This window comes from Drosophila ficusphila, unplaced genomic scaffold (assembly GCF_018152265.1).
Source record: "Drosophila ficusphila isolate 14025-0441.05 unplaced genomic scaffold, ASM1815226v1 contig_636, whole genome shotgun sequence".
Taxonomy (NCBI): Eukaryota; Metazoa; Arthropoda; class Insecta; order Diptera; family Drosophilidae; genus Drosophila; species Drosophila ficusphila.
The window spans coordinates 994159-1021941 of record NW_025064569.1 but is presented as its reverse complement, the minus strand read 5'-3'; the positions used below and the strand labels follow the sequence as shown (position 1 = coordinate 1021941).

Sequence of the window (27783 nt, the reverse complement as noted above, 5' to 3'; positions counted from 1 at the left end):
TCTTTTACAATTTCTATTTTATACATATATTCTTCTTATGTCCTCTAAACTTCGATTTATTACATAACATCTGTATTTATAAATTGGGTCAATTTTTCCAATAGTTGGTAATGCGTCCTTATAAATATCACTAAATTGTAAATTTAAGGGAACCATTTAATTGGCCTTATAATTTATTTATTTTAAACCTTTAACGTACAACTAGACTTAAAAAATATAAACGAAACTTTTATCGGTGAAGTTTAGCCAGTTATGAACAGTATTTTATAGTGCTTATTAAAAGAAAGTAAGGCCAACTAATATACTTTAAATTAAGAATTCAACATCATAAAAATCTGACTAACCGAAGGAAACATTGAAAGTAGATATAAAATAAATGGAAACACCGTAAAAACTTTTTAAAAAGATTACTTTTTTTAAATAAAATTCTTTTTAAGTCGATGCCATGGAGACAATTAATTTAAAAATCTTTATACCAGACCAACAATGTGATGAGTCTAGTCGTTTCATACACATATATTTACTAGGTTAAAACTACAAAAAATTGAAATCAAAAAAACACATAGCTTAGTTTAGCAATGGTTTTAAAATATATTAACGATATATTATTCTCCTTGAGAGTTTAAAGACGCTCGAAGAGATTCCCTCTTCAGTTAAGCTAATTTATGTTGTTATAAATATGTTTTTTTTTTTTGGTAAACAGTCAGCCTTCACTTCCAATAGAATTAAATCGGAATAAAAAATGTTTTCTACTTCAATGCAATGTTATATATTGTAATACAAATTTGAAACTTCTAAACTCACTTTTAGTGAAAAGCCTACCCATCAGATTAAGGAAATCTCAACAATAAAACAACAACAACAATAAAACTTTACCATTCAATCTCCAACACTCCTTTAAGCATTTCTGTTTTGTGTTCGGGATTCCCTTTGGCAAAGCGTCGTTGTTCCTTAACTCAAATCAAACATTTCCCTACCCACGATGACGCTGAATCTGGTTGTTGACCGCAAATAAACAACACCCCAACAAAACTAACTACGAACAACAGCCAACAAACACCAGCGCTGTTTAAAACTTTGCCCAGCCAGTTAAACAGCCAGCCAGAAAAAATAAATACATAAACGAAGGCAACTCCAGTTCGCAGTTGAGTTTTTCCGACAGCCGCTAGCCCCAATGAGCATTTCAATTGCTTTCGAACTTCCCTTTTACGCCACTCCGTCGAAACTTTAAGTTAATTAAGTGCTAAATTAACTAAATTGCACTTGCGGCTGAAGGACAGCCACACAAATTGTTTGCCCGGCCTCGGGGTCGTATGCGCAATGCATTGGTCATATATTGAGTATCCGCCGTTGCAGGCAAGCACAAACAAAAACAGAAGCCCCCAAATCCATCTAATTTCATCAAGGCGAATAAATTTCCGCCCCGTTAACACCTCAAGAGTCAACAAAGCGTAACGGAGGGACGACAATTGCGATAATTACTCGCTTGACCAATTCCGGCTACGAATGAGCAGCCATAACAACCGACTTTTGGCCTTAACACCCACGAAACAACGCTCCTCCAAAAGAAATGTTGTTTGTATTATTAGCTTGTCGAGATTGTGCTCGTCCCGTCTCGGAAAAGCAGCTTAGCACGGCGTCTTTATGGCCGGGAAGATTACCCTCTTCTGGCTGTGACCCAGTGTGTGCCACTAATTATTGCGTAATGATTATGTTTCATTAGCTAATTCTGGCCCTAGAATGGGAAAACTTTCGCCATGTATAATTCAAGGCGCTGTTATTTCTGGCAGCTAACGCAGAAAAGAGGGGAAAACTTTGCCCAAACATTTTATCCGCTCGCGGCACAAAAGTGAAAGTAATAGTTAGCCAAGCGCAATACCCACTGACGCATCTCTTGTTCGCTTCTGGCCCCTCCTCACGAAACGTTTTAATAACACCCGACACTGTTTTATGGGACTCCGCGATAGGATGAACCTGAAAACCACATGACAAATCAGAGACGGAAACCAAGAGCGGGTACTCAAAGCAGATGCTACAAATATGAAGAGAAGCTCAAGGTGTTATGCCCTGTACACAGAAAGAAAGGTTACCCCTAAAGGTGCTTAAGTCTTTTTAACTTTTTCCGTTTATACCAGGCTGAGTTGTTTTTACTTTCGCAAAGATTTGTGGCACTTTTTTCATCCCAACATAGGTAGCATGTAGTTTTTGCTGACTTCTTTTTAATTTCGTTGTAAAATGAAATATACTTCCAGCTGTTTAAAGTAGATATGTTTTCATCAGCATTAAAAGGAGAGATGATTTACCTAGGTCTGCTTGTCTGTTAACACGCAAGCAAGATTCTAAGCTCTAAAGCGATTATTAGGGACTAAAAGGTTGGTATATCGAATTTTGTTTCGTCCTCGCAGCTTTTCAGCGCCTAAGGCTTGCAATCTTACAACGAACCTGAAATACCTGCTTCCAACAATATTCAGATTCTAAAACTGAAGGAACTATTAGAAACTGAATGATACCCTGTTTTCTTATTTAACATTTAATTCTATTAAATACCCACATCTGGAAAACAAGAACTCATGTTTCTTAATCCCAAATGTACCGAATCGAACACTGAAGTTGAATGGCCTTTGAATTTGGGATATATCCACTCCTCTGCCCGCACTTTTCTCACTGCAGCGGCAAAGGCAAGTCATGGTGCACTTCATGAGCAATTTTCGCTGAGCATTGAACTGAAAATAAAACGCCAAGCTGCACATAAATGTCACTAAATGCACACTCACTCACACTCACACACACACACACACACGCGCGAAGGAGGCGCCGCAGAAAGCATGACAAAATGGCGGACAAAAACAGGTGTCACATTGTTGTCGCTGACTGCTGCGCTGTTTCCTGTTCTGGTTTTTATGTCACTTTAACATTTCCTAATGTACGTGGCATATTACGCGGCCACAAAAATAACAATGCGGCGGGTCGTCAGCCGAAACTACTGGAGACAAAACTTTGGGAGGAGAGCAAGAAGTAGAGCCGCAGTTATGACAGCATTGTGGCCAACATTACGGAGCACTCGCTCCACACACGAGATCTTAACTAAGTCCTCACTGCTTTTTATGGCCGGAGTGGATGCGGAAATCATTGAGCTGTTCGGAGATGACTAAGCACTCCGACCGAGGAGGAAAAATTGAATTGAGCTGCGCGAGGAAGTAAAAACTTCGGACATGCTCGAGCTGAAGCGAAAATTTTGGAGGAAAGCTCGTAAATTATTGGGTGAGGGGTACGAGATATGAGTGCCTGAGACAATGCCGCAAAACGTGAATGGAAAAACTTCATCCTGCTCGGGGCACTCAATTAAACCAATAAATATTCCCCTCGAGGAGCCGCTTCGCATTCCCTGGACGTCAACAAGTGGCAGGGAAGCCGTCGCCGTCGCCGTCGCCGCCGCTTGGAAATTGAGGCAGTGTCTAACAGAATCCAATTTCGGTCGTGGGAACTGCACAAGCGCCTAAAACGATGCTCTTCCCATCCCCGCAAATGCCAGCGTAATGCAATTTAAGTCGAATTTAATCAATGCGCAGCATAAGCGCTCCACCAGCAACTCTTGACTCGACTCCTCCCCAAACTTTCGCCATGTTTCGAAACTATCGAATTTCAGTGCAGGACGGATTGCCTAGATGGGGGACTGCTGGTGGTTGAGGGGGAGCTGAGGAGTCAATGGAGTCAAAAGTTATGCTTGACTGCCTGCTGCACCCAATGAGCGAGGCTTCATTGTACTTGCAGTAGTAATCAAAAGTAGTTTGGCCAGCAGGACGGGGAGCCTGAAACCCGAAGCGTAGTTTAGGCCTGCCTCTGCAGACTGTTGAAACTTTCAGGCAAATATGTGTTCTGGGAAATTTTTGGTTCTTTTTACCGTAGAATGTAATTTGTAGATTGAACTGCAACAGTGCAGAAACGTAAAACAGAAGAATGCTTCCAAGAGCTACCTTTTCGTTAGCATAAAAAATAAATCGAAGTAGTTAGGTGCTATTCTGTTGGTTTGCATTTATAAAATGTATTATATTTAATATGTTTCAACGCCTAAGGAAGAATTCAAAAGATCTAAGCTAGTTAACTCGTGGTGAATATATAAAACTAAGGAGCCAAGTTTACGTATAAAATATTTGTACCCGAACATATACGTATTTCCAGTTGAAACGTGTATTTCACACCTATCCATCAACAGTTTTGTTGGGTGGTAAAATCATGACTTGGGGCACATAAGCCTAAACGTCATGACAAGCTTGTAAACCTCCCACATCTCAAAGTCATTAAGGCCATGTGCTGCTGAAGATGATGGCCCAATAAACACCCCTTGAACAGACAATATTATGACTGAAAAGTACTGTAAAAACTTAACACCTCATACTGAATGAGCCTTTTAAAACAACATTATAATTAATATTAAAATCTCCGCTAATAGCATATTTTTGTTTTTAGGGAATTCAATTTTTTAATCGATGTCTTGTTTATGTCTTATTTAACTAAATTATTAATAATTCAAAATCGCAAAAGCGCAATTTGTTTGGTTTGTATATAACTATAAGATTCTTTTTAAATATTGAGAATATTTATTGTTATCTTTATTAAAGACAACCCCTCCTCTCTAGCTTTCGCCAGATTCTACGGCACTCTGCTGCATTGCGTAGTGTTGTGAAATTGGTATGCACATTGACCACAGACATTTGCATAGGAAGAGGGCCCAAAACAGCAGTCAAGTTGCGCTTATGTTTTGATTGCCTTGTAATTTCCGCCCATAAGCACGATGCCTGAAATGGGAGGGGCGTGGCAGTCTAAACGGAGGCCTAAGCATAGATTCAGTTACGTTGTGACGGGCTTAAGAAATTTAATTACGTTAATATTTTAGATATTGCTATGAAGCTTACTATGTCTACAGTTTTGTGGTAATATTTTGGCTGAAAAAACTTTTCAAGTATTGGAAGTCATCTATGTTTAAGGGCTAGTGTATTTTAACTATTTTAACAGTAATGTAGAAGAATTGATTATACAACGAGTGTAAATGCCTCCAAAATAATGACACTTACACGGATGAGTTTTTGTAGGAAACCATCATTGTATGATGGCCTACGCAGAGGCCGCGATTGCTATCACAGCGGGAGAGTTACCTCTGACCGCCGCACATAACCTTTTGGTGTGTACAAATCTTAAAGTGATAACTATATTTTTATAGATAGTGTTTTATGGCTCAAGCCTTATGCACACGAGTTATAGTTCTCTGCCAAGGAGTCCTAGTGTAAATTGGTGTCTGCCAGAGTCCGGTTGTCCCCAATTGGTTGTTGGTATATTTCAAGTTATAAATTTCAAGAAGAGTTTGGGTAATTAGACGTAAGCCTTTGAGTTGCTTTTCAAGACCGAATTCATATATTCTTCAGCGGTGACCAAGTTGCCACCGCTGCCGAGTGTACATAAGTTCTTATACGCTAATACATAGATTGCCTAAGCATAAAATACAAAGTGAAATAAACGAATGTTTACAAAGAATTCCTCCAACGTCTGCTTGTATCATCTAACCAGTGCTTTGAAGTAGGGGCATCCTGTTGCAGTGTCAGCATTCTTTCGGTGGGGCAACGACTCAAGTGGTCGCTGTCCCGGTTTGGGCTGTTGTTTAGATTGCAACATAATTGCAATGCAAAGTAAGTGGGCACCCGGTCAGTGTACCATTTCCAGGGTAGCTCTGGGGGGTTTAGCTGGAGGCTCGTTACCTATCGACTGGTCGGTAACTCACGCGCATTCAGCTCATTAGTGTTCGTCTGAACAACGAGACTTTTGTTAGAATAGAGTGACAACCTTGATTTTGTAGTATGTGTTGGCTAGCAGGCTCACCAAAACCCACCAAAATACGACGATTTCGGTCTTTTACAGTTTAGGAAATACTCTTAAGATACTTTTAAAATATATGCTTGATTAAATTTAATAATGATTATTGAGATTGATTATAGGATTATTAGAGATCTGATTCCAAAAATTGCATTGTGACTTAAAGCTTGACCTGACCACCAGAAATGAGCGTAAATGATGGCTCTAGGCATACTGGCTTTAACAAGTACTACAGAAAGTACTTAGATTCTGTAGCTCTATTATACCTAAACATCCTGTTGTAAGCAAGAAATGGCTCGTATATGTGGACAGTTATCTCCTTGCTGTTTTTAGTGTTTAATTATCTCATCGGTTTGTGGTATTCGGATTTAACTTACCCTTTTTTTTTGTCCCGGGCGATGAAAACTCGACGCTCTGGATCCTGGGCTTTGAAATATTTTGATTTATATTTTCGTTAAGTTTGATTGATTTTTTAAGCTGTGTTGATGTCCCACTTTATTTCGCCTTTCGTTTATTTCTAGAGGCCTATCCACCAAGTTGGGTGTATGGCCGTCTGCCTCTACATGTTCATTATGAACTTTTCAAAGAATTAAGGATCATTAGGTAGTATATCTTTATGCGGAGTTCAAAATCTTCAGGTCTTTTTCATTTTAAATTTTATTTTCTTGGGGCGAGTTGATAAGTTGAACTCTTCAGTAAAAGTTTTTAGATTTATAACAAAGCCTTAGCAGTTCTTCCTCCAAGCCAAGACGAAGCTCGTGGTTTGTCATTGATGGTAAATGTTCTCACCTGTTTTTCCTCTTTGGGAAGTCAATGCCAGACCTCCGAACTTAGCGAAGTGTGTGTGTGTGTTTACCCCTCACAGCAAGCACGCAGATCTTTTTTGCCGAGTTCGATTACAGTGATCCGGCGTTGACCCGAGGACACGATCCATGCGACGACCTTCGGACTCCAGGTTGGAACCGTTGCGAGGAATATGAGGATCTCATTATATCCCACCAATCGCGGCTCGAAATCAACTCAACTTTGAAATCAACGCATTCACCCTTAAACTTAATAGAGAAGACCATGCCACATTGTGAAGAACACTGGATGGTAAGAGGCAAAGTTGCAGTATTGAGTACCGAGGAATACCAGCTCTTACCAGCGCTAAAAAAGGTAAAATTTTTCCTTGCATATTAGCCAAATGGCACCTCATTATTTGTATGCTTGACGATTTCAGGATGTGCGATAACACCGCAAAGTGGCTGAAGCTCCAACGAACACCTTTAAAACCATTGCCAGCATATATGATCTCAGATAAAAAGCCCTTCGAACGCCCACCACTCTCAATCTTAAACCCCGGAAAACAGAGGGAAGGGTAAGTCTCTTCGTGTTTTCAAAATATATTTAAGTTTATACTCATGCAACAGCACCCCCATTTATATAAATATAACAGATATCGACCTTATTTTGATATCGAGTTCGCAATTAAGTTCGCTTAGAAACTTCAGAGTCTCGTCTAAACACTCCAATTCTGACCTCTGATATTTAACGCCATAAAGAACAGACTCCAATGGAGTCATTTTCTAGTCAGTACAAGCTCAGTAGGCCTATTAAGCATATCGAACGGAATTCGCTCTAATCAGGCAGAAATATAGCTATAGTCTAGTGGAAGGGAGCAAGATGCAAACCGATATTTAATGGCTTCTACTGCTTCATAACATACTTAAAAACCTTTCCTTTTAAAATGAAACTATAAAAAAATGTTTGATAGGATTTGATTTTCACCAACGTAAACATATGCATATAACCCTTAAATATTTCAACTTGTCTTACTAACTCTGCAATACCAATCAAACGAACAAATTTAAGGAAACTTCAATATAATTATATGTACTTTAAAACTCTTTTGACCTTCTCTAAAATTTAAAAAACAAATGTTTTTTTAAAATATTCCTCTTTGTTATATTTCGGAAATCAAGTTTTATTTAATATTTTAAACCTATTTTAAGCCAAGTTAAGCTTGTGAGCTTTGAGTAAAAGGGACGCTAAAGCTCGAAATGGCATCAATAAAGCTTTGTTGGACGAATAGTTCCCGACCTTAGTACCAATTTGCAAGCTCTACTTCGGTATAAGCTGTAAAGTGTGTGCCCATAAAGAAATTAGAAGTAGCATGTTGCAAAGGGAAAACGGAAGACACTGACTTAATAGAAGAACGGCCCGGAAAGTTTTGGCGGCTGCTGAGAGCATAACACCTATATATATGTGGTATATTTACAACGCTATCAATGCCATTATCAGCCAACATAACTTTGCGCAAGCCAGCACACTTAAACGAAAAGTTATTAACATAAATTCTTATACAAACACCGAGGAGGCGGGACCAAACTCGAACTCGGGCCCAAACTCTTGCCCAGGTACAAGAAAAAACTTTGCCACCGCAAAAGTCAAAAGTGTTGGGCAACAAGACCAACCAATTCCGTGCACCCAGCGCCTTAGCCCCCGTCATCATCGGAAAGTGGAGCATTTCTTTCCAGCCATTTAAACTTTGCCACGTTTTCCCGCGATCGTCTCGAGGCGAATGCGGGAAAGCGCAACTGGAGTATTTAGAAATTTATTTAAAAGTTGTACTGCGGAGCCTCTTTTTCCGTCCCTTTCTCGCACTGGTACTTTTTCAGCAGTTTTCTTTTCACTACGCCCAGTTACGCGCATAAATTTTGTTATGGAACTTTTCACAAGGTTGTGGCTATAATACCTGAAAGAGCGAGAGAGAGAGAATGAGAGAAAGAGAGAAGGATAGAGGGATGGGAAAGGCGGAGGATTTCAGTGAAAGTTTTTTGCAGAGGGATCCGTTTTGCTTTGTTTAAGTTTCGAGTTAACAATAAAAATGAGAGCTACCTCGCCACGATGATGTGTTTACCAATTAAGCAACCGAACATGTTTTTCAAAATTACCTTTTTAAAATGGGAACCCTGAACCTTGTTAAAAAAAAGGTTTAGGATTTGTTTGATTGGTAATTTCTCCCATAGAAAATGAATAAAGTTGCTGAATAGTTTTATCAGTTTATATATGTATTATCAAAAATGCTCAATGTAAAGTAAAAATTTATTTCTGCAAATGTTTTTGAATAGAGCTTTAGTAAATAACCGGTTTACAATAGTCTTTGTTTTTTTGATTAAATCCTTAAAAGTTACGGGAAAATCGCATCTGTGCCACTCGCCAGTTCTGCATGAACAAATCCCTGGAAGTTTCAACTCTGGAACTCTGGTAAACTCAACTCCACATCTCGCTAAGTCCTGCTTTGCCACAGTAATTCCCCAGGTATCGTTGGCCTTCCCTTTTTCATAGGAATGTGCATATTAGAATGTCACTCTTAATGCAAACGAAACGCGGCTTGGGAAGCTGCCTGCTGCACTTTCCTTTTCACATTATCTGGGCGCACCATAATTCTGCGTTAAGTCGCCACTGGCAAAATTCGTGGCTTGAGCCCGGGAAATGAGGGCCAAAACTCGCTCATAACTTGAACCAATTCACGAAATTTGCGCACGCAAAAAGCTTGTAAACAAACACAATAAATTTGAGGCTTGGCGCTGCACACAAAACAGGTGTTAATCCTGCTCTACTAAAGCTTTTCGCTCCTGCCCCTTTCTTTCTTTTTCGGTTTCCTTTTCCTGCTCTCTAGAACACATCTAAAACCCAAATTTAGCAACAACTTAAAGCTGACGGCAGAATCCTGGAAGGACTCCCAGCCACCACCAACAAGAAGAGGAATAATCATAAAAAATTTGTTGCACACGGAAAACAATTGCACTCATTTGTAACACGTGAGAGGGAGAGAGAAAGCAGAGAGAGCGAACCTGCCATTTGCATTTGTTGTTGGCTTCGAGTTGCCAGTTGCCGTTTTTCAGTTGTCCTGGGCAACGATATTCTCACAGCAAAACAAGTGGGAAATCTTTAGCGATTGATCCAACTGCCGGATACCCTTCAATCTAAAGCCAGTCTTGTTAAAATTTTGTGATAAAACGGAGAGAAACAATAAAATAATAGAGTACGTTTAATAATTAGGATGTATTAAAAAAGTTTAGCTAATATAGAGAAAGGGTGTAGAAGGTTTAAGAATCGGAAAGAACTTTAAAAACTTGAGGGGAATCGCTTTAGTTGCTGTGCTCCAAACAACTTGGGCTTCTACCCACACACACATGTGAACTTGCAGTCGGTCTACCTATATGTCCTGGTTGCCATTTGGCTCTAATGCCGTTACTTAGTTTTAGCATACGAGCAGCTTTTAAAGGTTATCTCATTTCGGCCATTCTTTCGTGTTTTGTTTTGCGTTGCCGCTGAAAAACAATGAAATCGCAAAGAATAAAAACAACAAATCCCCCCAAAAACGAGAATAAAACAGCAACGGTAAAGAAAGAGTGAAAGCTTAAAATGCAAAGCGCATTCAACGCTGAAAAATAAATGTATGTGTAAGCACACGTGTGTGAATGCATCGGAATACCTGTGTGTAGAGTTTTTGCATATGCTGACCGGCTTTTGGTCTCTATGTGTGCTTCGCTCCTCCGTGATGCTTATGTATTGGTTGGCGGTGGGGTTGCCGTTACTTTGGCAACCGTTAAATGTCCAAGGCGTTGCCAGCCTTAAATTTGTCCGATGAAAGCTTTCACGACTCCGAAAGAGTTGTTACCTATGGTAAATTCAATGGAAGCTTTCACTTAACGCAGAAGGCTTTTCTTTGTGATTGCGAATGTCCTTTAATATCTCAGACTAACTAATGAAAATTGCTTTTAAATCATTTCTTTGATATACATTTATCTACTAAAAAATGATTCATTTAATCAGGCTACTGACATCCATACAATTTCGGAAGTGTCACCCTCGAAATTAATTTCTTATCATATTTCAATATACATATAATAAAAACATTTATATACAATTTTACAATTATCTTTATCCTGTCTAACATTAACCAGTAATATTGGGATGCAGTAACACTTCTTTTATAATCAAAGTTTTAAGCGATACAAGAAAAACGGGCAATTATTATATAAATATCCATAATCTCCAATCGGCCACGCAGTGAGCAACATTCTCTTAAATGCTTTTGATAAAAATTAGCATTAGGTTCTAATACCTGCAACCAAGTAAAGTAGAATCTTAGATGGTTTTCGTAATTGCCAAGGTAATTCCAAAGGAGTCGACATCCATACAAGAAGATTTCTTCGTATAATGCCGCTGTGCAAAGGAAATATTTTTAAAACCAATGCGCAAACTTTGTTCAAATTTGTTGTTTGTTTTTAATGACAACAGATTGACAACGCAAAACATAAACAACGGCAAGAGCTATAACAACACTATTAATAACGTGAAAATCAAGGAAAGCAACCCTGGTTGCAACCCCCATTGCTTTCCACGCCGGACTTTTCTTCCTGAACGCGTTGCCAATGTCAACCGTCACGAACACCCCAACAAGCCTTCCCCCTGGAAACTCCATCCCATTGTCTTCTGCGTTTTCAATGCCGGCGCTCATAAAAAATTCCGGCTACGTTTACGGTGTGGACTACGCTCATAAACAAAGTTTGTTAATAATTCTCCGCCAACGGACGCGAATTTGAGTCTCGCATCTCGCGTGTAAAATAAGCCCGTTTAAGTTTTGTAGGATGCAGGATTCACTTACACAGGCCTTCCGGTGAAAACGCACATTGAAAAAAAATCCTGATCAATCACTTAATGCCTGTCTATGGACAAATGGTTCGGAGAGAAACGTCTCTGGCTGTTTGGTAACCATCTTCCACTTCTGCCCAGAAGGTAAGTAAAACTAGTTAATTTGCAATGCGTTGGTTGGTGGAGAAAAGTTCTGTCAAAAAAACTTTGCTTTGTTTTGGCCTCAGCTTGAACTTGAAGATTGGCGCGGTGATAACGTGTCGACCCTGATGTTGTTTTGACTTACCGTCGAGCCCTGTGAAAATATATTTCGGCCGAATAAGTGCAGTGGAAAAAGTGCAGTTGAGAGCTACACAACTTACTCAAAGGAGGCAAAAAGAGAAAGACTTAACCAAGCAAAAAAACACACCAAACTTAAATTCTATCTGAAGGAATATGGGTAGCCAAATAAAGGGATCTAGAAAACAATGCCAATACGAACAAAAATTCTTACAGATATATTATCGCATTAAAAAGCGTTTATTGCGAGAGCTCGTCATATACTTCTGCTGATCCATTTTCACAGTTTAATGTCCAACAGACCAGACAAGCAAACCGAAAAAAGCATTGCATAGTTATTGGCAGAGGCTGTGGGAAAGGATGATTTAGCGGTTTTTAATGTCGAACGTACGACGTTTTGCAAACCACTTCGCCACTTGTCAACGCCATTTGCGCTTCTGGTTCAAAGGAATGCAAAGAAAATATGAAACAATTTATATGATTGAAAAGCAAAATAACTTGCTAAAAAAAACCCGTAACAACTTATTTGCTTTCATGTTTTGGTAAAATGTTGTCGGGACTTTTTAAATATGTGTGCACTCATATTCAAAATTTAGTATTGGGCAGTAATCCAAATAAGTTAGACATATTTTCGGTGCACTCGGGTATTACTTTAAACATACTGTGGCCTAAAAAGAGCATATATAAAAACCAAAATATTATTATAACTGGCTCACGTTTAAATGCTTCATATTTTCAAACGCAATCAAATGTATTCTCGACTAAGGGACTAGAAAGATATGCATAAATAATTTTTTTCTGTGTTCTTGACCTTTGTTTCATCCCTATGTTAATTATATAAATATTACAATAAACACATGGTATGTTAGCCCAGTCTAGTAAATTTCATATTATTTTTAAAAGCAAACTACATTGTGTTGAAAATTAATGTTCTTCACAAATACAAAACAACTACAAAGCGATCTACCTTAATCATTTGACTTATTAAATGTTTATTTATTCTTAAAATAGTCATTAGCATAGTAAAATCTACAACTCTTACCAAAAATTAAACGCAGTCTAAATTGGACTGAGTTATATGAGAAATAAATAATATTTTCACGGTTTCTAATAAAATATAATTTGATTTTCAAATGTCTGGAACAGGTTAAATATATTTTGATTATGTTCGGTGACCCGCAGAGTAGAAAAATTGTATTTCACTTTCAGTCTTTACGGTGTTTCCAATATGTTTTTGAAGCTTTTCTATGACGGCTATTTTTGATCCCAGGGAAACCTACACTCAGGGACTAGTGAAGTATAATATCATATAAAAGTTGCAGATGGATATAATTAAGTCTTGACTTATTCCGTTAGAAAAAACATAAGGTATTCAAACAGTCATGATCCATGTTTAAGGTGCACGTTTAAGTCGGCTTTGCTGAGTGCACATAAAACATTTGGCAGTGGTTTCCACACCCACAGTGAATCCCTTCCTCGCAGAAGCCCCGTTCACCTTACATAATTGAATCCCCTTCGAGACTTTTTTGCTGTTTGATCCGCTGATTTCGTGTGCCGCGCTTTGGCATTTGGCGAAATCTGCTCCAGCCGGCCTCAGGAACCTTTCTGCCCGTCGCCACTCTCGCTCCTCGCATAATGCGCCTGGCTCATTTGCATGTTCGCCTGCCTTCGCCTGCCGCATGCTCTCTGACCCAAAAAAATCTTAAACAAAGTGAAAAGCCCTGCCGACACGAGACACGTCAGAAACAGAGCTGTTCTTTGCACCTGTCCGGGGAGAATGTCACTCCGTGCATAAAGTATTCACGATGTCCGCTGCATTTGGAAGCATGTATCGATAAAATAAATAGACGGGAAGCCGCCGGCGAGCCTTAGTCATCCCGGGACCCTGCAGCCGAGCAAACGCTGCGCCGTGCCATGTTTCAGAGCTCCTCGCACTTCCTGCCGCAGTCCCTCCAGCACTCGTTCCTCTACCGCCTCATCCGGAAGATCCAGGTGTGCCATGAGCCGGACTTAGTGGAGGCCCGGGAGTTCAGGTGGGTCGCCTAGCCGCCTAGCCGCCTAGCTGCCTTCGTGGGGCTAATTAGCTCCGCCGACTTTGCGGAGTGAAAGTGAAAAACCGCGCAGGGCGAGACCGAGCGGAGGATACAAACTTTTGCAAATGACATTTGGTCGGCAGGTTGGTGTTGCAACGGCCTTGGCCTTTGGTTGCACGCACATGTGCCCCTTCCGCCGACTCCCCCCGTAAATGTGGATCGCTTTTCGCACAGACCTCGCAGAAAGTTCGGGACACTCTGGGTGCGTGTGCAGGCATTTGGCATTAATCGCTTGTTATTTATTGCACTTTACGCTTGTTTTCCCAAAGGCCACGTCGACACGGCCCTTCCCTCTGGCCGACGAGTAGAAGGTTCACGGCGTAGTTGCTGTTTTCCTAAAAAAACTTTTCACTGCTTGCCATATTATTTCTATTTTTGCGGGCACACACACACTCAAGGAAAACTTCCCTGGCAAAACTCGTATTGGATAATGGCACTGAAAAGCCGTTTGCTAATACAATCAGAAATACCCAGAACTTCAGAAAGTAATACATGATTTCCCATATCCCATGTCTCAATTACCGGGGTCAGTTTCTTAGGGTAAACACAACAGTAGGGGAAGTAAAATGCGTGAACGGCCATTGAGCTGGGAAGCATTGACCCCAACATCAAATGCAAACATCATGCCCACGACGCAAACAATAAATTGCTGTGGTGAGCAAACAACTACAGAGAACAATTAATACAAAAATACAATTAAAAGACACAAGGACCTGGAACAAAGAAAATCAAAAGGGGCCAGTAAAAGTGCTTTCGCGGAAAACAAAGGCCGTCAAATATATAAATAGAAAGGCAGCCTGCTGGAGTAGTCGAACGGGTATGAAGGGACTTCTCCATAATTATGCAAATTTAATTGGGGAGCCTTGTGGCCTGCCATGACTTGCTCTCCAAGTTGCTGAAAAATGTCAAGTTTCTGGGAGGAGAGGAAGAAAAAAGAGTTTTCTGGACAAACTCTTCCTTTTCCTCCTACCTTCTTCTTGATGTTGATAACTTATGCGTGATAATTGTCCCCCATTCATTTTCGACGCTTGCCTTCGTGTTACTCCAATGCATTTTAATGCATTTTTAATGAAGCACGGGACACCTAAACAAACCAGGACAACGAAATCGCCACCGGCCAACTCGGCGTTTCAGCCGTGTCCTTTAATGCAATCGAGCTACCAACTCCGACTCTCTCCAAACTCGGTTCTAACCAAAAGCGGCTCAGTCGTTTGCCGGCTCTTAACGTCATCACATCGTGTCGTTCTGCCAAACAGCTCTCGCGTATATTTGGCCCAAGTGAAGTTGGCACGAAGACCCAAGATATACTATACATAGAAAAAAGTGTGCTACGGAAAAGTTGGTGTTACAATGAAAATGTTCGAGATCTCCAAGTTGTTCTCACTGCGAAGGTACGGAACTATCCCAGATGTATAGAACATCTATATCCGAAAACATAACTTTTAGCACTCAAACTTTTGTGCAAAGTGGTAAATCTAATTTTTCTTGTCACACTGTTCACAAGTATTTTATATCAGCTCATCAGTGAAAAGTTTGAACATACTTTTGTAGCCAGCCTTAATAATGTTGTGATTGCAGAGCGATTGAAACATTAATAAGTCACAAGGACCTCGAATGAAGTCCTTCCCCCAACTCATTGTACTGCTGCACTAGTTTGCTATTGCACAGAGGGTTCTCCGACAATCGGGGACCCAGTTCGAAAGCCACTCCTGTTTATGGACAGAGAACTCCAAGAGAAAGAAGCGAAGAAAGCCCAAGAAGCACACCTTGAATGTCTTCCGGGCGTCGCAAGCAAGAACAACAAAGGGGGAAACTTCTTGAACAACTTTGGGGCAACTGCGCATGGATTTGGGTTTGTTGTGGTTTTTGCTTTGTTAACTTGGTCGCATTGCTATGACATTGGCTAGGGGGTGACCTGGGACCTGGAACTCGGAACTCGGAACTTGGGACCTGGGAGCAGGTTAGCGATTCCCCAATTCAGTGGTTGGTTGTCAGTCAAAACATACGTCCGTCCAAGCGGTCTGCGTATTCAAATACTTTATTGATCGACGGGGTGGAACAACATTTGGCGCATGGTGTGTATCGTAGACTTACCAGAACTAATGAAAAATAAACCCACTTCATCCACGCTTCAAAACATTACTTTAGTGGCAAATACGTCAGATTTTAGCCAGATGGGTGCCTAGGTAAGTCATCTGCTTGCTACTTCTTTGGTGTCCTGTGTTGTTCTGGCTTGTTTGTACTTGCATTCACCTGCCGAGGGGAAACCCTTCCCCTTCCAGCACACAAATATTTAATTGCACGTTATGTTTATGACCTACACACATGTTAGAATGAATCAGAAAAGCCCTTAACCAGGGTTCAGTTACCTCGGCTTCGTTGTTGGCATTGAACTGCCAACTCAAAAAGTCCTCGAACAGCCCGCAATTCCAGTTTCGAAGGAACATGCTCGGCTCGGAGGAAAAATCGATTGAGCTGTCGTGCTTATGGATTTTTTCAAGTTAATTATCCTTAGTGTCGTGTTTAATGGAAATCAAACATTCATAACGTCGATATGTTATACGGCTCACAACAATTTGCGCAATTATTTCTTTTCGAACTGAAGGGCGGGTCATGTTATGTGCCTTCACATGATGGATAGTAGAAACTGTGGGTTTTTTAAAAAACGATGTTTGAAGTTTTCGTCGAAAAAAGATCTATTCCGCTCGGACTAAGAGTTGTCACGATACAATCTAATGGCTAAAGATATAATCTGGTGTCCTTTTCCTATTTTCTGGGTCTAGGTATACTGATCCTAAATTTAATTTAATCCTCTCAAATACTCTTGTTTTATAGCGAATATAGGGGATTTTAGTATGACAATTTATTATCTAGAGATTGAACACGGAACTTCATTTGAATTAAATTTGTATAAATCGTGAATAAAAACCATACTATACATGATTAGAAACCAAACAGAAAGCTATAAGAATACATGAAGAGATATGAATATTTGGAGAATTATGAATGTTTCGAATAGTAAGGCCCGATCTTCATGCTTAAGTTAGAACTCTGGTCCTTCATCAAGGCAAGGCGAATTATTTGTTCATTTCGTCCTAAAACCGTACTTAATTGACATTTTTACTGCTGAATTTATTTTCTTTACATTTAAAATTTTCTTCACACTTAAAGGCTTAAGAATATTTGGTAAAACTTTCACCTTTTCAAAAATATTGATACAAGTTGTATATTCTCCCCAGACCTTGACAGGGCTTTTATTAGTCAGAAGCATAAATTAATAAGTTCTTATGTTTTTAGGCTTTAGAAAGTTAATTAGTCTTTGATTTTTGAAAAGTTACGGAGTTTAAAAGTTAAGTAATCGGCTTTTTAAAAAGACACGAAAATGACTTTTTTGTTCACCAATTGTAATTCGTTATTAAAATACACCAATTCTCAATCAAAATAAATTTACTCATCCTAAACGTTTTCCCATTTGTTTTTTGTTTCATTCCATCCAAATCAACTAACAAAAACGCAAATCATACCAAATTCGTGTAACCACACCTCCACAATGTTCTGGACATGCCAAAAATGAACGAATCCCCAATGAAACTTGTAAATAAATACATAAAAATCCGAAAAACAGCCCACAAAATAAATTCTAGAACGAAAATCACCCACTCTCGTACTCAGTCGAATGCAAGTCTTCCTTTGAGATCCACATGTGTTCGTGTCTGAGCTACCAAACAGAAAAATTTATAAACATTATATGTGCTCAATGCAAAGCAATGCGACGTGCAAACATCAAACGTGGTCAGTGTTTGAGCCTAAGGTAAAATCCGTTCCCCACTCAACCAAACGTTAACCGCACGGAGATATGAGTCCTGGGGTAACCCCTTCTTTTGCACTTCCTTACAGACCACAAGGTAGCAGCAAAATGGATCGCTACGAGAAGCTCAGTCGGCTGGGCGAGGGCTCCTACGGCGTGGTCTACAAGTGCCGGGACCGGGAAACAGGAGCCCTGGTGGCGGTCAAGAGGTTCGTGGAGTCCGAGGACGACCCGGCTATCCGGAAAATCGCACTCAGAGAAATCAGGCTGCTGAAGGTGAGCATTGACTGTCTACACAGTGAGTTGTAGAAAGTAATCCAGTTAATCAGTTAAAAGTGAACAGATGGAACCGAAGAACTAAGAATAATAAATAGATCAGCAGTATCCTGAAATGCCGAAAACTATAGCCACTTCAGAAAGCTTTGAAAATTACTCTCAAAAGTCGTAATTCAGATATGAAAATTTGTAACAAGTAAATTAAATTTATTGTACTGTACAAGTTGAGAGAGTTTATAGATGTATTCGATTTTCTAGCCAGTACAAGTTTAACCAAAATTTGTTAACTGGAAATGGCAACTGTGATACCCTTTTCAAAAATTATCTGTAAGCTTTTTGAGTCGATATGATCACTTTATTGATTTATGTTCCCTTTTAAACAATTAATACAAATTAGATATACTCACTCATTAGCGAATTTGATGGTCTATAATGAATGGTCTTACCGAATTGCAGAACCTGAAGCACCCGAACCTGGTCTCCCTGCTGGAGGTGTTCCGGCGCAAGCGGCGCCTCCACCTGGTCTTCGAGTTCTGCGAGCTGACGGTGCTGCACGAGCTTGAGCGGCACCCGCAGGGCTGCCCGGAGCACCTGACCAAGCAGATCTGCCACCAGACGCTGCTGGGCGTGGCCTACTGCCACAAGCAGGGCTGCCTGCACCGGGACATCAAGCCGGAGAACATCCTGCTGACGGCGCAGGGGCAGGTGAAGCTGTGCGACTTCGGCTTCGCGCGGATGCTCAGCCCGGGGGAGAACTACACGGACTACGTGGCCACCCGGTGGTACCGGGCGCCGGAGCTCCTCGTCGGCGACACCCAGTACGGCACGCCCGTCGACGTCTGGGCCATCGGCTGCCTCTTCGCGGAGCTGGTGCGGGGGGAGGCCCTCTGGCCGGGGCGCAGCGACGTGGACCAGCTCTACCTGATCCGCAAGACGCTCGGCGACCTGCTGCCGCGCCACATCCAGATCTTCGGGCAGAACGAGTACTTCAAGGGCATCACGCTGCCGGTGCCGCCCACGCTGGAGCCGCTCGAGGACAAGATGCCGGCCAAGTCGCTGCAGAACCCCCTCACCATCGACTTCCTGCGGAAGTGCCTGGACAAGGACCCGGCCAAGCGCTGGTCCTGCGAGAAGCTCATCAAGCACTCCTACTTCGACGACTACCTCGCCAAGCAGCGGGAGCAGGAGCACGTCAGCAGCCTGGAGGCGGCCTCCCTGCGCCAGCAGCAGCTCGCCTCCCAGCAGTTCATGCTCGCCACGGCCGCCCAGCAGCTCCAGACGGGCCCCGCCCAGGCGGCGGCCATCGCGGCGGCCCGGGACAAATCAAAGGTGCGTAGCTCCCCCGTTTCTCGTACTGATTCAGGCCAAAAGCGTTTCTCTTCATGCTTCACACCCCAAAAAGTGGTACACTATAAATACAATTTTATCAGTTGCGGCTGCCACAAACCACCTGCAACTAGAAAATCAGTTTATATGCCCCTGCAGTTGAACCTAAGCCTATAAAACTACCAGATTTATCACAAACAAGACTTTTCTAGAGTCATGTTAAGTTTTAAACGGTTAGGTATCTGCAATATTTTTACACCTAAACTGACCCATCTACTCTGCATCCTAAAAGAAGTCCTGCAATACATCTTCGTAGGTATTTTGTAATGCAGAGATAGTCTAACTCAGTGTTTATAAATTGAAAAAGTTGTTGTTGTCAAAAACCCTATTTGAAACCTCTTTTAAATTTTTATCAAATTACCTTGTTTTTAGCAAGTATTATAAGCACCAAACAATACTGATTTAATTGCTTGGCTTGCGCAAAACTTAATATAAATAAAATATGTTGACTATGTAATGTGTTGCTTTACGAAACTAATTAATATCTGCCCTTCTTTACAGACTTCAAACACATCATTACCGCTGCTGCCGAGCACGCAGCACCACCACCACCCGCATCAAGACTTTGTAAAGCTGCAGCCCCTGAACAAGAACGCAAACCTCCTTCATCGCACCGAGCATCATCTGCCCACGATTTGAGCAGAAACTCTAATTAAAAATGCCATTGCGTTGCAAGAAGTTGCACAAATTTAAATTATATACTGCTGGGAATAAATGTGTAAAAGTAATTTATTGAAAAATCTCTGGGTGCAACGTCAGTCAATGCCAACACACCGAAGTGGATACGAAACTAAGTCTAGAATGCAATTTTCATCTGCCGCATACAAAATCTGCCAGATAATGCTCCCTCCCATAAATTTTCAATTTAGTAATTCCTCGAGATTCGCAAATCACTCTAAGCTAATCTTTAATTCACTTTCCAGCTGAGACCTGAGCCAAATCCTTTTCAGCCTTGCACATACACGCACATTGAATTAAAAAACCAGCCATTTATAGAGCACGTCCTTTAGTCGAACAGTTACATTCCACCTCGAACTCTCATCAGTTCCTCCCACTTGTTGAGCCTGTTGAACTGAAAACGGTTTGAGCCACTGGCATTACCTCTAAACGCAAGGAAAGGATATTTCCTACAGGTAAATGCTAAACACATCATTTTTTTAAAAACTAAGGATGATAGCTTTTATTTAGTTTGGCTTCAGATGAGCTTTAAGTCCTTGTGTTATTACTGTGAACACAAGAACAATAGATAAGTAAGTTTTTGTAGCGAATAAATGAAAATAAGTCTATCAAGGTTTTACATACAGTTTTAAGGTGCTCCGCACTTGCAGCATTTTGTGGGCGACTTCGTCCTGTCTCTTGGCATCCCTGCCACGTTTTTGGTAACTTAATCCAGTGCTAAGCACACGACAGATAATCAGCGACACGTATCGTCTTTTGTATCCAAACTGGGGGCTCTAAAGACTTAGTTTACGTCTTTTAGGAGAGGTTTGCCTTGAAAATGGCGATAAAAGGACTGGCAAAACTCAAATCCTGTCAACTTAAAGAGCCAAGCCAAGCAAGTGGATACCAGTAATTTGAATAACTTCCTACTTACCTAATTAATGTCATGGATAAGATTAAAATCGGTGTATTGGGAGTTCACTTGAGCACATCCATCCTCTTGGTATAAAGTAGGTTTTTGCATTGCCTGTTTTTATTTGAACAAGTAATTTAACCATTTTTAGTATAATTATTTTATCTTGTTTCTGTCCCTTTCAGGTTATACGTTGAAGCTAAAGTAGGACGATTAACGCCCTTTTTATGTTTGTAACTTTATGGTTTTTTAAAGTTTTAATCTCACTTTCCTTAAAAAGAGAGGAAAAGTTATTTTACGTAAGTATCTCATGGGTCAATTGACCTCTGCAAATTTGTTTATTTTGATTTAATTGGTATTTGAAAATATGTTTTATGCTTATATAATCCGAATAACCTAGATGTATTTTTTCATGACTTTTAATTAAATTACATAAACTGTTTTGCCCTCGGGACGAAAAGTCGGAATACCAGGAGCAGCAGCAAACATTTACCAGTCGACAAAACTGTCGGCACATATCGCAGAAATCTCCTGAGGACAAGTCATGTCCATGTGGTCGAGATTTCTGTTGGCAGATATTCAGAGAAACACAGGCAGATGGTGAAAGAGGGAGGGGATGTTGTGGGGGCATCGAGAATATCGTTGAATGCCAGCTCCGAATTCCTTGCGTTATCCTTTGCGACTCATGGTCCATTGCAAGCGTCACCAATTGTTAAGCATTTGATTTTTGTCGTTCGCCGAACACAATGGTCCGCCGCCAAGTGTCCCCCACCTCTCCCCCACTCACTTGATGTCTCCTTCTATCCTCCGTTCGCCAACTTTCCCCATCGCAGTGCATTTGTTGGGAATGCAAAACGGGAAAGGCATTTGTTAGTCGAACCGGCCAGTGAAGCATCCCGCTTCCTGGTCGAGGATATGCAAAGTGTCTCCCAGACAGTTGCATAATCTGCAGTGCCGTTTATGCAAAGCGCTCACCGAAAGCCCGAAGAGCAGAACCAAGGAGGTAGAAAGTTGGGTCCTGGAGGGGCTTAGTGTATTGCCGGGGAGGGTCTCTGAATTGCTTGGCTCAGCTAAGTGCAGAAAAGAGGAATCGAAGTATTATTGAGGAAGATATGGCTTTTTACTCGCGCTGTTTACCGTCCATTGGGGCTAAGCACTTTCGAAAGTGCGACAAATCGCTATTTCTTAACAAATTTTTTAACGTTGAAATAAGCAATATATATTAGTTTTTATTGCCATCAGATTGAAAATTTTCTAAGGGAATATAATTCCATGTCTCGAATATTATGGTTGCAGTTAAAAAGAAACGAAGCAATAATTTCCCCAAGTAAATGTAAATTATATTCTACATTATTTATACAATGTAAATGGCTTCAGATGGGTGAAGTGTGAATAAAGTAAAGCTTCTTATAATTCTTTACAACCTTTTAAGTAAGCCTTGTCATCAAGCTGCCATAAAAATATTCGGATCATTTTGTTTTTCAGCTTATCTGATTCTAGGCATAGGCTGTTTAAAATGATGTAGTTTTTGTTGGTTGAGTTTATGTCGAATTTAAGTTATTTATTGCACACCGCAATATACAATGCAAATCGATAAAAACAAGAACAAAAATCGTATGCCAGCATTCTAAAGGGGGCTTACTAATTCGAAGAATTGTTAAGGTCAGCCGAAGTTCAGTGGTTAGTACCACCGGTGCATCTGGTTCTCGGCGTACCTTCGGTTGAGGTCGCTCTTCCGCTGCGCCTCCCCGCCCACTCCGTTCAGCAGCTCCTTCGTCTGCCAGTTGCGGTAGACGGCCGGGTCCTGGGCCTCCTCCTCTCCGGTGGAGAGGGCCTGCAGCTGCCACCACTTCAGCGGGGGCTGCGCCTGCGCGGGGAGCACGGACACCACTGGCGGGTGGCGGCGGGGCCAGAGCCCCAGCTTGCTCAACCGCTTCTGCTCGTCGATGTCCGTGTCGTGCATGTCGTACATGCGGAGCACCTGCGGCGGCTTCTGGGAGTCCTTCGGCCTCATCGCGAGCGGGCGGAGCGGATCCTCGCCGTAGAGCTCTCGGTAGCGGGCGCTGTTCACTAGGCCGATGATCTGGAACATGGCTACGCAGGTCACTGCGTTGTAGCCCACAAATACTGGGAAATCAGGAATATATTAGAATTAATTAATTAATTGGAGTTTGTGCATTCGTAATGGGCTCTACAACTTCGACAAGTCTATAAGACTATAAAGCATACTAAGCAATGCTAGATTGCTAAGTTTAAAAGAATTCATTATCACTGAAGAAAATCGTGCATGGTTGAGTATCCAGTTTCGAACAATATATACAGTAGACATCATTAACAAAACAAATATTTACCTTTTGAGAAACAAAGTGGATTAGAATTAAAAAAATTTATAAAATAAATTATTAAGTTTGGTAACAATGTATCAATTCGAATCTCAAGGTTTTGATTAACACTCAAGGAAAAAATATTGTTACAAGACTTCACACATTTTACATTTACATTTACATTTTAAAAATTTCAGTTTTAACTGTAAGTCCAGGGCATAATTTCTTTTTTATTAAAGTTCCCTTATCGCACAGATTTTCTTCAAACTAAAAAACTGCGTACTACTTACATATGAAAAAGCAGCCCATAAGAGTAAGAATTATAAGAAGTCCCAAGTTAATCTGTTTCTTGAGCATGATCATCAGGACAATGTGGAGAATTGTTATAAATACGAAGAGCGCGAACTCGAAGAACGCCAGGGAAAGGACATACCATTTCTGTAACTATTTAAAGCGAAAGAAAAGTTTGGAGGTCACAACCTTGGGTTTGACTTACCTTCATGGCGCCGTAAATACTCAGGACTGCAGCACCTATATGAGCAAAGGATAATATCTGGCAAACTGCAGAGAAACTCTCGGGGGCTGTAAGACAATAATAATAGCTCAGGTCCAGTGTTAGTGTCAAGCAAATACGCTCACAGTTTTCACTCCAGGAGATGTACTTTCTAACCCACTTCCTGTCCTTATACTCCGCATCGTGTTCAAACAAATCGTTTAAGGGGTCGAACACCGTCACTCCCATCGTGAACAGCACAGTGCTCAGAGCAAGGTTTCGAATCTGAAAGAAGAAAGGATTAATTAAGACTCTCCGTAACCTTTTCTTTCACACTTACAATAGTGAAAACAGCGACAATAATGACGCCGAGGCGCACCGAGCAGTAACACAAATAGGATTCCATAAACAACATATTGAAAGCGGTATTACTGCTAATGTCGGTCCGTAAATCAGAACTGAACTATCCGGTTACACGGACCTTCTCACAGAAGTGTGCTGATTCAGCGAAAAAAAGAACAACAAAAGCGGAGTAATTACCGCACAGAAAATGACAAAACCCTGTTTAAGATGCCAATCTGAATGCCACACGAAAATTGAGTGCACGGTCAAATGCGTCGAATTCAGGCTCAAATGGGCGACATCCATCATTCGGCGGCCAGATCCCAAAGAGCCAACCACAATGCCGGCGTTAGCCGGAACTGTTGGCCCAGTTAGTCCTGGGACAACATGGTGCTCATGGAGAGCTACTTCTTTTGTGCCTCGGTGCGACAGGGAGTCCTTATAGTTAGCACCGTTGCCGCCGTGAGTTTGCATTCGAAGTACTTCGACCGATTTCAGATAATTTTCACTTCACCCACTCATGTTCAGCTGAAAAGTACCGTCCTTATGTGGGTGATATTCACCAACGGAACGTCTTTCATCTTTGGAATGATTCGCATAATGGAAAACCATTACAAGACTAGCACCATTGTCAAGGAATCGGCTGACTGGGTGGAGAAGTGTGAGTTTGTACAGAATATCTAGGTGCAGTAGCAGAAGAGTACTTTTTGCTAGACAGTATCTTTTTTTTAATTTTTAAACAATATTTTGATCCCAAGGATATACTCGTACAGTATTATTGGAGTGCCTAGAATACACAAACAAACATTGCACAAAAAGACATTGAAGCGAATGTGCGAAGGAAGCTTTAAATGTTTTCATTAAACGCTTTTCAGATCCCAAAGAGCTTTTGATGTTTTTCCAACTTTACAGCTTTTGTCATATTATAACGTGTATTATGGCGGCGTTTGGAGCTTTCAAGGTAATCCATTTCACTTCCTATAAACCTAACTATTGTTATTTAGAGATCAAAATGATTAAACAATAATGATTCAGCTCTTATGAACAAATGCATTTATTTTGTTGATGCAGCTCAAAAAATACCACGTTATACCCCTGGCAATCTTCGAGTTCATTTACACAGTCCAAGTCACTGTTTTAGCTATTATAACCCTCCGGATCGCCCGACATATAGTGCCCCTGGCAACCCTTATCCTTCTGACCCTTGGACTGACATCCTATGCAAGTAAGAAAAATGATTGGATCAATAGCGACTATGGTAAAGAGTTTTATTTTCCAGTGCTCGTGGCCTACGATACTTTGGCCTTGATTGCTTTCGTACAAATTATGTTTCTGGTGTGGAGTGATCGATACCAAAGGCTTTATGGGCCCGATCCCCTCAGCCCAAGCCCAACTGGAATTCCTACACAGGGAATTAAACAAAGTTTTCCAACTCCACAGCAACCAATTGTTATTTACGTAATGCCAGTAGCAGGACAAAAGTTGTGGGACACGCCACAGGAGAAATGGTGGCAGCACGACAAATCTAATACGAAGATTCCGCAAAAAAGCCAACAGAAAGACTTTTCTGAGTTTTTCCAGCGGAAGGAGCTTATGTCAAATGTTTTGCTCCGCAACGCGATAAATGAAGATTATTTGCACAAAGATAGAGCCATAATCTAGAACTATATAAATATTCCGCAACTTTGTTCAAGAGAAGGCTATTACCTTATTACAGTTCGCAATTCTCGTGAAATTATATATTATCTGTATCTTCAAGATAGTTATGAACGTCTCAGTATGTCACTAGTACGAAATAAGCGTTAAAATTATCGCAAGGAATGCGGCTTAACTAAAAGGAATAAAAGATACAAATTAATAAATCATTTATTTGATTTTATCCAAACTCTGTCTCCTAGCTGAAAACTCATTAAGCTTTTATTTATTTACCTATTTTTGGGTTTTTCTTTGAACTTATGGAATCCTTCTCTTAATTTATATTTCAAGTTCGTTAGGAGATGAGCAAACAATATGAATTGGTTTTTTCCCTGAATGAATTGTTTGTTTTTGGATTTAATGCTTGCGAATAGTAATTGTAGTTTTCTAACTTTTTTTGAGTATTTTATTATTTTACATAAGTGAGGATTTCCTCACTTGCTTGCGAGCTAATCGGTATAAGTGTAGGAAACTTTGCTTATTTTTCCACATTGGTTAGAAAATATATCCGGTCTGTAGAAAAGTTAATACATGTAATATTTTCCTACGTATGATGAGATTGCCGTTTTTGCAACGGCTTCTTATTCAGTGTGCCGATTGTTTTTCTTTGAAACATTCTCCACAATTTATTAGAACTTCAATGTCAATTCGGGCTATTATTGTAGAGAAAAAGTCAGTCAACCAGAGTTCTTGCATTTTCGAGTTCCTAAAAATTTTTGAGGAAAATGGTCACAGACGATAAAGACATATCCTTTATGTTTTTTCATATCAACTCCGGTAATCAAAACCATAAGATTCGAGCGTTTATTTTTTTTCTCTTTCTCCTTTTTTTACAAAAGTATACATTTATGTACTTTAATACATTAAGTGAACTATAATAAGGCATTAATGCTATTTCGCAATAGGTTGCGTTTCTTACCACAAATGCGTTCCACTTCTTCGAAAAACGATTTTGATTCATTACACAGCCACACAAAAAAAAAAAATTTTCGGGCCCGGAGGTCAGACCATGTTTTCTATATGTTTTCGGGGTCGCTGAATCCGAATCCGAGGTCCAAAAACCCCAGCACGTCAGGGTTCTGACATAACCTCAAAAAACCTCATACAAAATTATATTCGAGTCCGTGGGTCAGACCATGTTTATTAAATGTTACGACATAACATCAAAAAAACCTGGAGTTTTCTGGACAACGGATTCGGATTCAGCGACCCCAAAAACATATGGTAAACATGGTCTGAGCCCAGAACTCGGAAAATAAACATTTTATCAAGTTTTTGAGGTTATGTCGCAACCCTGACATTCTGGAGTTTTTTAGACCTCGGATTCGGATTCAGCGACCCTGAAAACATATAATAAACATGGTCTGGCCCACGGACTCGAATAAAATTTTGTATGAGGTTTTTTGAGGTTATGTCAGAACCCTGACGTGCTGGCTTTTTTGGACCTCGGATTCGGATTCAGCGACCCCGAAAACATATAGAAAACATGGTCTGACCTCCGGGCCCGAAAATTTTTTTTTTTTTTGTGTGGCTGTGTTATTATTATTCAAGAGCAATCAATCAAAATGATCGAAAAATGAATAAATTATCAATTTTCTAGTCATCACGTCAAAACATAATTATTCCCAAAAAAAATAGTACGCAATTTTAAAAGTTTTTTCCATTAATGGATAATGTATTATTTTATGGAACAAACCAATGATGGAACGGTCTGCAGGGTATCTTTAAGATGTATAATGTAAATGTAATGTAATGTAAATGTAAAATACCTGCAACGCAAAAGTAAAATATCAAGCTGACACAATATTAATTTTCCTGATTCTGCCTTAGCAGCATTGTTGGTGACGGTCCCCTATAAAGCCCAAGATCTTCATAAAAAGTGATGTTTTTGCATTGGAATCTTAATGTGTGCATTGTATAAGCTTTTTTCGTGCTTCGACATGGGAGTCTACGCAAACATTACAGAACTTTCCAATCTGTTTTCGTAAGATGTCGTTAATAGT

At 40.5% G+C, this 27783-nt stretch overlaps 3 protein-coding genes across 11 annotated transcripts in view; 2 read left to right on the top strand and 1 right to left on the bottom strand.

Moving 5' to 3' along the window:
- Nucleotides 1-20081, top strand: part of LOC108093448 (cyclin-dependent kinase-like 1) — a 50396-nt gene extending 30315 nt beyond the window's left edge. Inside the window, exons 3-8 of one of the 9 annotated variants that reach the window (XM_017193516.2) lie at nucleotides 6676-7023; nucleotides 7088-7225; nucleotides 17509-17694; nucleotides 17781-17967; nucleotides 18424-19296; nucleotides 19855-20081. In XM_017193516.2, the coding sequence (XP_017049005.1) occupies nucleotides 17585-17694; nucleotides 17781-17967; nucleotides 18424-19296; nucleotides 19855-19992 (1308 nt within the window). In that variant the 5' untranslated portion in view covers nucleotides 6676-7023; nucleotides 7088-7225; nucleotides 17509-17584 and the 3' untranslated portion in view covers nucleotides 19993-20081. Of the gene's footprint in view, nucleotides 1-6675; nucleotides 7024-7087; nucleotides 7226-11245; nucleotides 11656-15103; nucleotides 15275-15872; nucleotides 15959-16031; nucleotides 16070-17508; nucleotides 17695-17780; nucleotides 17968-18423; nucleotides 19297-19854 lie in introns of those variants that run through there. The other 8 variants (XM_017193517.1, XM_017193515.2, XM_017193514.2 and 5 more) reach the window with 8 other exon arrangements.
- A 2526-nt stretch (nucleotides 20082-22607) lies between these two features.
- On the bottom strand, nucleotides 22608-24158 carry LOC108093396. Its single transcript, XM_017193415.1, has 5 exons — nucleotides 24084-24158; nucleotides 23890-24028; nucleotides 23747-23832; nucleotides 23541-23694; nucleotides 22608-23053 (listed from the first exon to the last, which is right to left on the bottom strand). The coding sequence occupies exons 1-5, from the start codon at nucleotides 24156-24158 to the stop codon at nucleotides 22608-22610; spliced, it is 900 nt and encodes a 299-aa protein (XP_017048904.1).
- Nucleotides 24159-24472: 314 nt separating this feature from the next.
- Nucleotides 24473-25747, top strand: LOC108093377. The gene is made up of 5 exons (XM_017193396.1): nucleotides 24473-24547; nucleotides 24614-24746; nucleotides 24961-25046; nucleotides 25157-25310; nucleotides 25365-25747. Exons 1-5 carry the CDS (start codon nucleotides 24473-24475, stop codon nucleotides 25745-25747), a joined length of 831 nt encoding a protein of 276 aa, XP_017048885.1.
- The last annotated feature ends 2036 nt before the right edge of the window (nucleotides 25748-27783 follow it).